The sequence below is a fragment of the Monodon monoceros genome, unplaced genomic scaffold (assembly GCF_005190385.1).
Source record: "Monodon monoceros isolate NGI ecotype Baffin Bay Population unplaced genomic scaffold, NGI_Narwhal_1 Super_Scaffold_10, whole genome shotgun sequence".
In the NCBI taxonomy this organism is placed as follows: Eukaryota; Metazoa; Chordata; class Mammalia; order Artiodactyla; family Monodontidae; genus Monodon; species Monodon monoceros.
The window spans coordinates 14,290,081-14,298,965 of NW_021703766.1; the positions used below are offsets into that span (position 1 = coordinate 14,290,081).

An 8,885-nucleotide genomic window follows, 5' to 3' on the forward strand; every position below is an offset into this window, starting at 1 on the left:
AAAGAGCGTGGCCCGAGCCACAAACCCCCCACACTCACCTCAGGAAAGGTGCAATGTGCGGCGTGACCGGAAGTGCGTCACTACGTCGGCTTCGCGTCGCCGTCGGCTTGGGCGACGCCCAAGCTTCACGAGCTTCCTCTCTAGGAAGCCAGAACGCTCCTCTCTGTGGACTCTGGCTTTCTTCCCCTGGCGCACGTCTTTAACCACGGACGTACAATAGAAAAAGCTTATCCTTGTTTAAGCTAACCTCTAGATGAAACTTAGCATTTCCTTCAATTATCTGTTAGCAAAAACCACAGTAGTATCAGCAGTGCCTTGCGACTTTGTCAACAATAGAAATCATAGATGTTTTCATATCACATTGCAATTGATGAAGTTATAGTGGAACTTAAGTATCATGCACGGTCTTTTTTGCCTTGGCTGACAAAAAATGTAAAGTTAACCTAATGTTTTGTTGCAGTACCTATATTGACTATATTTGATGTGATTATCTCCTTGCTGCTGAAAACATACTTAATGGTGAGAGAACGCCTTCCCTGTAAAGTTGGCAACAAGGCAGGTATGTCCGCTCTTCCCACTACTATTCAACATCCTCCTGGGAGTCCTAGCAAGTGCAAGAAGGCCAGAAAAAGAAATAAAAGGCATAGAGATTGGAAATAAAGAAATAAAACGGTTACTATTTGCAGAGGACATGATTGTCTACACAAAAAAATCCCAAAGAATCTACAGAACTTCTAGAACTAACAAGTGAGTTTACCAAGGTTGAAACAGGAGGGAAGGGGCCAGGGTACAACCTTCAAAGGAATGACAGCTGTTGAGGATACGACATAAACTGGTTAGAACCAACTAGGTCTGGACTTCCCTGACCGGCCAGTGGTTGAGACTCTATGCCCCCATTGCAGGGGGCACGGGTTCGACCCCTAGTGGGGGAGCTAAGATTGCGCATGCCTCACAGAGTGGGAAGGAAGAAAAAAAAAAACCAAAAAAACTCCAACTAGGTCCAAGATAGCAGAAGATTCAACTTCCCGTAAACCTTGAGTCTCATTATACGCTCATTATAACACACTGCCATATGCTAATGACACACCCACAGGTGCCATGACAGTTCCAAGGCTAACCCTAAAAGGCCAAAAAGTGAGCAGTGGCCCAACTCCTGGAAATCCCCACACCCTTCTCCAAGATAGTTGAAATAATCCTCCCAGTCATTAGCCTATGAAATTACCCAGCCCATAAAAACTAACCACCCCATATTTCAGGGCCTCTCGCCTGCTGAGATGGCCCATACTCTCTCTGTGGAGTGTGTATTTCTCTCAATAAATCTACTTCACCTCTCGCTGAATTCCTTCCGCGCAGAGACATAAAGAACCTAAACTTCAGTAGGTCCTGAGACCAGCTGTGTGATTTTTATTAAAAGACAGTGGGTCAAGTCCCAAACTGAGTTGTGTGGCTTCAAGGTCACAGAGTTAAAGTAAAGGTGCAAAAAAGATCAATTGTTGTAAACCAAAATTTCCAGCAATAAAATTTCCTGCAACCTTAATAAATTTTAAAAAATAGTACCATTTACAACAGCATAAAAAACATGAAATACTTAATGCCTAACAAAATATGTACAAGATATGCATGCTGAAACTATAATCACAAAAGAGATGAATGTATACCTAATAAATTGAGATACTGTGTTCATTGATTGAAAAACTCAGTATTATTAAGATGTCAGTTATCCCCCAAATTGCTCTATATATTCAAAGCAAGCCAATCAAAATCCCAGCAAGACCTTTGTAGAAATCAATAAGCTGATTAAATTGCATGTCAATCATTTAACAGAGCTGAAAAAAAGCAGTGGAGAAAGGAGGGATTTTTCAATAAATTATGCTGGAACATTTGGATATCCCAATAGAAAAATAAGATTCTTACTTCACACCATCACTAAAATAAATTCCAGGTGGACGAAAAATCTAATTGCAACAAATCTACATCTTTGATGAGAAAGTATGAGCAGTATGATTTCTACAGATGTGTTAATACTGTCTGCCCACACATCTGATGCCTGAACTCTGTAATGGATACCTCAACATGGGGCTGCTCAAGCTACAGTCCAGCATCCCTGGCAGATGGACGTGGTGTCTTCAGAGGCATCTCGCATGGCCTCCCTGTACATGTTTGTACCCACTTGACACCAACCTTGCCATAATGCCCAGTGGCACTGATTACCTCTTCATGTCCTGTGTTGTCTTCTATGACTGCCCCTCCTGCCCTTCTGTAAGCCAAGGAGAAAGGCCTCAGGAGAAATCAAACCTGCTAACACCTTGATTTTGAACTTCCAGCCTCCAGAATTGTGAGAAAGTAAATCTCCGTAGTTTAAGCCTCACAGTCTGTGGTAGTTGTTACGGCAGTACGTGCAAACTAGTTTAGACATATAAAGTTAAGATATGTTGGCAGTGTTAGAGGCTGCTAGTTGCCTGTACAAACATCTATTTGTCCCTCTTATTTAGTAACAGAAAAGTTCATCAGGGGTTGGCACCTTATCTCTCATCCAAGGACAGTTCTTGCCATCCTTGTAAGTCTGTGGCTCTCCCAGGACTAAGTCCTGCACAGTGAAGTGGAAGTGGAAGTGTTCTCAGCACTTACAGGATATTTCCTTGAAAGGAAGGTGACATGCTCTTCTTCTTTTCCTCCATCCTGCATCCTGGAATGGCTGGAGCTCTAGCTGTTGCTTTAGACTATGAGGATATTGCCCCATCTGATGGATGGCAGTGTGGTGAACTGGAAGGAGGCAGGATTCCCGCTGCCAGTGTGCAGCTGCCTATCTCCAGATCTCTTTTATTTTTTTATATATATTTTAAAATTAACTTATTTATTTATTCATTTATTTTTGGCTGCCTTGGGACTTCGTTGCTGCGTGCTGGCTTTCTCTAGTTGAGGCGAGCGGGGACTACTCTTCATTGCAGTGCCCGGGCTTCTTACGGCGGTGGCTTCTCTTGTTGCAGAGCACAGGCTCTAGGCGTGTGGGCTTCAGTAGTTGTGGCACGTGTGCTCAATAGTTGTGGTGCACGGGCTTAGTTGCTCCGCGGCATGTGGGATCTTCCCAGACCAGGGCTCGAATCCGTGTCCCCTGCATTGGCAGGCAGATTCCCAACCACTGCACCACCAGGGAAGTCCCCAGATCTCTTTTTAAAAAAGGAAAAATCAACTCCATTCTTATTTTAAGCTCTATTATTTTGGATTTTCAATTATGTGCACTTGAACCTAACCAAGCCTGATCCAAAGACAGTAAGTCAGTTAGAGGGGGACTTCAGCAGTGGCACCTAGGTCACATATCATGGATAATCTGCTAGATACTCAAGTTCAGGAAGATGGAGCTACTCCGTTACCTTAGAGATAAGAGACACCTTGGGGGTCCAGCTCTCTGGCTCAGGCACTTACTATGAAGGTACTACTTTCAAATAGTTGTAGCAACAAAAATGCCAGTGCCACGCAGCCACTAAGCCTTACTGGGGAATCTAGGACGAAGTCCTCTGCCTCCTAGAGCTGTATTTTCAACTTCTGCACATGCTACCTCCCTGACAACAGCAGTTTTGAGACTGTCAAACACAATGAGCCACTCTGTACTAGATATGCCTCGCTGTTTTATCTCAACCCATTCACTGCCCTCTTTTCTCCAAAGCCAATATACAGCCTCCCTTTGCCTTGATCTGATCCCCAGTGTCTTCCACTCACAAAGAGCATAGCAAAGTCACCTCAAATGTGTCTTTTCGGTCACTGAATTACATTTGTTACAGATCTTGCTTGCAGACTTTAGGGCATCACTCTGTGACAGTTAGAGCATGGGCTCTGAAGCCAGACTGCCTGGGTTTGAATCTCTGCTCTTCCAGTTACTAGCTGTATCTTTGGGCAACCTACTTAACCTCTCTGTTCCTCACTTTCCTAACTGAAACAAGATAACAGTACTTCAAAGGCTGTTAGGAGTTAGTAAGTTAATGCATTGTGGAGCACCTAGCAGAGATAAGTGCCACAAAATGTTACTGGTTAGTAGCATTTATTAAAGAACAGCTATGGCAAATTAAAGGCTAGTATTCTGTTGGGGAAGCAACAACAGGAACTAACAAACCTCAACTCAAGTGACTTCAACCATTTCTTTATCTGAATCACTTTGGTTTCGGCAGAATTATAAGTCCACTACTAAAAATGATTCCCCTCCCCAGGCAGGGGTAGATTGCTGTCAAGTAAAGAGGAAGTGGTGAAGTCATTCTCTCAGGGCCAGATTTCAGTCAACAGGTTAAATCTGGAACTGAAAAACTGCCAGGACAGTAGATGACAGTACAAGGTGGCATGGGAAGTAACAAGGCACAGGTTGATGGGCATCCAAAGAAGAGAACCACCTCCTTATTTTTACAAAAACATATCCTCAGTATCTCTTTATACCAGTGGAAACAATTTTGATTGTTATGAATGAGGGTAGGGGAGAACATCACAAATAGTATCTAGTGGGTAGAGGCCAGTGGGTAGGCTAAACATCCTACAACTCACAGGACAGTGTCCAGCAAAAAATTAACAGGTCCTAAACGTCAATAGTGCTGCGTTTGTAAAATCCTGCTTCAGACTGAGAACCAAAGCCATTTCCTTGGGTGTAAAAGCCCCCTAACCAGATCAAAGGGCAGGGCAAACATGCTATGCTGGGCATTATATGATAATATCAAGCTTTTGCACGGAAATAGGAGTAATAAAAGTCTTCCTATAGACAAACAAACAGGAATGACAAGGGGCATATTTGAAAATATTTTTTAAAATAAGAAAAATAACTTGGGTACAATGCTAAGCTAATGATTTATAAATGTCAGTGGGAAATTATACGTTACCAACATTGATTCAAGAAGAAATAGACAATGTAATGGACAATGCCAGGGAAGGAATTACTAAAGGAGTGAAAGTTCTACTCTGCTCTACACTACCCCCAACAAAAGCAACTGGTCCAGGCAGCTTTACAGGTGAACTTTTTTCAAATCTCCAAAGAACAGATAATTGCTAGGCTTTTGAAACTGTTCCAAAGCACAGAGAAAGAATAGTCTCCTAACTATTTTTAGCAACGTGGTATAATTCAGGTCCCAAATCTTGACAAAGAGTGAAAAAAATTACAGGCCAATCACACTTATGAATATAGATGCTAATATCCTAAACATATTAATATAATCCAGCAACATTTAAAGAAACTTAACAACACTATACCCAACTAAGATTATAAGAACATAAGTATGACTCAATATTAGGAAAAACATTAATATAATTAACTATATAAATAGGTCAAAAAAGAAATATCATCTTTAACAATCTAAAATAAGATAAAATTCAGCATCCACTTCTATTAGAAACTGAGTAGGAAATAAATACTTTAAAAATATTTTCTAATTAATACATTCATCTATCCTACAGAATATTCGATAGAGATTTTGTTTTATAATAACTTGAAATTTTCATTAAAGTGCTTAAATTGCTGTAACTTCCAACCATTTAGGATGCCTGAATGTTGACTTGGCTTAATCGAGGGTTAAAGGCTTTCCCACATTCACAACACTTGAATGGTTGCCTCTGTATGAACCATCAGAATCATAGCTACATCTTTTCCAATACATCACTCACATGAAAGGTTTCTTCATAGTGTGGAATCAGTGAAGCTAAATCAAGTTTATGTTAACTCTGAAGGTTTTGAAACATATGAGACATTGAAATGGCTCAATATCAGTATGGATTCTGTTACAAGTGAAAGAAATCCCAACTCAAAACTATTTAAGCAAAGAATTTAATTTTTTGATTTACATCACTGAAAAATCCAGAGGCAAGTTTAGTTCTCTGCATCTCTGTTTGCAGGGCTGGCTTTCTTCTCAGCCTTCACGTGGGTCAAGGCTAACATCCATGTCCAGCAGAAAAGAATGTCACTTCATGGTAGGTTTTGCACAGTCAAAGGGTCCATTCTGATTTGATGAACTTGGGTCACCTGAACCCACCACTGTGGTGGGTGGAAGGAACAGTACAGATGGGCCAGGTTAGGCTACATGTTCCACCTTTGCAGTAGGGAACAGAGCCCCACCCAAACCACATGAACTGTTGTGTTGGGGCAGAGTCGTATTTCCCCCAAAAGTAGGGCAGTAATTACCATGAAAATGGGGTAAAAAATGCTGGGAGGCCAAAAGAACCAAGGTCCAGGACAGGCTTCTTTCTAGGGTGGGCATACCCAAGATGATGTAGCTGGGAGGAAGTCCTAAAGGTTTTCCCACACTTGCTACACTCATATGGTTTTTTTCCACTGTGGATTCTCTGATGCCGACTTAATGTTGACTTAACAGCAAAAGCTTTGCTGCACTCATTACATTCATTTTTGGCTGTGTCAGGTCTTAGTTGCAGCCCGCAGGACTTCCTTGAGGCATGCGGGATCTTTCCTAGTGGCGCACGGGTTCTTCATTGCAGTGTGCGGGTTTTCTCTTTAGTTGTGGCATGCAGGCTCCACAGCGCGTGGGCTCTGTAGTTTCTGGCACGCAGGCTCTCTAGCTGAGGCGTGCGAGCTCAGTAGTTGTGGCGAGTGGGCTCAGTTACCCCGCGGCATGTGGGATCTTAGTTCCCTGACCAGGGATCGAACCCGTGTCCCCTGCATTGTAGGGCGGATTCTTCACCACTGCACCACCAGGGAAGCACAAAATTTAACCAATATTTCTAAATTTTTGAGTTGTTAAAAAAATAAATTTTATATTCAAGTGTTGATCTTTATCAATTTGTACACTTTTGTTAATTTGTATTCTAAAATATTAGCTTTTTATATCTTTTGCAAAATAAAACTATGTGCTGAACACCTGCTTTATTTTTCCTTTTCTTTACAAATTAGCTGACCTTGATCATAAACCACTAGAACATAAGCTCCATGAGAGCAGGGACTTTGTTTTCTTTCCTGCTATCTTGGGTGTCTTGAACAATACCTGGCACATAGTGGACAATAAATAAGTATGATAAATAAATGATTGAATAATTGTTTGTTACTCTGTATAAATAGGCATACAACTCACGCACTGCAATAATAAAATTATTCTGGCTCAAAAATAACTGTACAATTCCAGACCTGACCTCTCCCCAAGATTACAGAGCTGCATTCTCAACAGCCTGCTATACCCAGGGAGGTGGGTGTCCCAAGGAAACTCAAACTTCGTGGCATTAAGTCTAGTGTCATCTACCATAAAAACTGTTTTTATATCAGGACTCCCCTACGTTACCCAATTCACTAACACTTTTACTAAGCTCTGTCAGTGGTACCAGGACATTTCTCACAATCCTTTCCATCCCTACATCACCCTGTCCCCAAACTTGTGTAGGCCTCCAAAGTTATTAATTGCAATATAATGACAATGGAATAGGGGTTTATGCCTTCATTTTCTCCTCAGTCCAATCAAATTACATACTATTTTGAGTTAGTATTTCTAAAACAGAGCCCATTACGGAACTCTGTCACGATGGCAAAGGCACCGCGGTGGGGCCCCTGCTCCACACTCCCATTTGACTGCTCTCTCATTTTCTGAATACATGTTGTCAGGTCCGAGGGCCTCTTCCATCCTTGTCAAGGGGACTGCTAACCTTCTCTCCTTTCATACAACATGACTGCTCTCTCATTTTCTGTTCCCATGCAGTAAGTTCCCTAGGACAGAACTCTTCAGGTCGGCCATAAACTCTGTGTTCTAGACTTTCCACATGCACCAACAACATTTATGCACGGATGGCTAAGTAAGGGGGCTTAAGGATATGCTCTGCAGTAGAAGAGGAATGTCCAAAGAAATATAATGTGAGCCATAAATGCAAGCTACATATGTAATTTAAATTTTCTGGTGGCCACATTAAAAAAGTAAAAAGAAAATGGCAACATTAATTTTGATAATACATTTTATGTAATATATTTAATATATTTAAATAATATATTTTATTTAAACCAATATATCCAAAATTTTATTTCAACATGAAATCAACATAAAGATTATTAATGAGGTCATTTACATTTTTTTACTTTTTACTTTTTACTTTTTTTTTTTTTTTTTTGGCCGTGCCGCATGGCATGTAGGATCTTAGTTCCCTGACCAGGGATGGAACCCATGCCCCCTGCAGTGGAACCGCAGAGTCTTAACCACTGAACTGCAAGGTAAGTCCCCTCAATTACATTTTTTTATACTAGGTCTTCAAACTCTGGTACTTACAGCATCTCTCAATCTGAATCAGCCCCACTTCAAGTGCTTAAGAGTTTAATTTAATAAGCACAGGTAGCTAGTGACTACCATGATAACAGCACAGAAGTAGAGAAAAGAAAATCTTATTAGGTTTTCAGTCCTAAGCCCTATGCTTTTGAATGCTTACTAAGAAAGTCAGAAGAATGAATGCTTGAAGGAGAGACCCAGAAATATCTTTTTTTTTTTTTTTTGCTGACAAAGCAAAAGACTTTATCGGGAAGGGGGCGCCCAGGCAGAGAGCAGCTGGGTAAGGGAACCCAGGAAAACTGCTCTGCCACGTGGCTCACAGCCTCAGGGTTTATCAGAAATATCCATTCTTACAACTAACACAAGAAACTAACACAGTATTGTGAAGCAATTATACTCCAATAAAGGTCTATTTAAAAAATATATCCTGGGCTTCCCTGGTGGTGCAGTGGTTGGGAGTCCGCCTGCCGATGCAGGGGACACGGGTTCGTGACCCGGTTCGGGAAGATCCCACATGCAGCAGAGCAGCTGGGCCCGTGAGCCATGACCGCTGAGCCTGTGTGCCCGGAGCCTGTGCTCCGCAACAGGAGAGGCCACAACAGTGAGAGGCCCGCGTACTGCAAAAACAAACAAAGAAAAAACAGAAGTGAGCTGATACTGATAAAT

The 8,885-nt window shown here is 41.6% G+C and overlaps 1 protein-coding gene and 1 pseudogene across 9 annotated transcripts in view; both read right to left on the minus strand.

Moving 5' to 3' along the window:
• ZNF19 (zinc finger protein 19) overlaps positions 1–8,885 on the minus strand; it is a 113,772-nt gene that overhangs the window by 42,325 nt on the left and 62,562 nt on the right. For 8 of the 9 annotated variants that reach the window (XM_029203932.1, XM_029203959.1, XM_029203951.1 and 5 more), the window contains exon 1: positions 39–4,799. Coding sequence is in view for 1 of the 9 variants with exons in the window: in XM_029203966.1 (XP_029059799.1) it covers positions 39–197 (159 nt within the window). In the remaining 8 variants the exon portion in view is untranslated. Of the gene's footprint in view, positions 1–38; positions 4,800–8,885 lie in introns of those variants that run through there. The other variant, XM_029203966.1, reaches the window with a different exon arrangement.
• On the minus strand, positions 7,555–7,633 carry LOC114890077 (annotated as a pseudogene).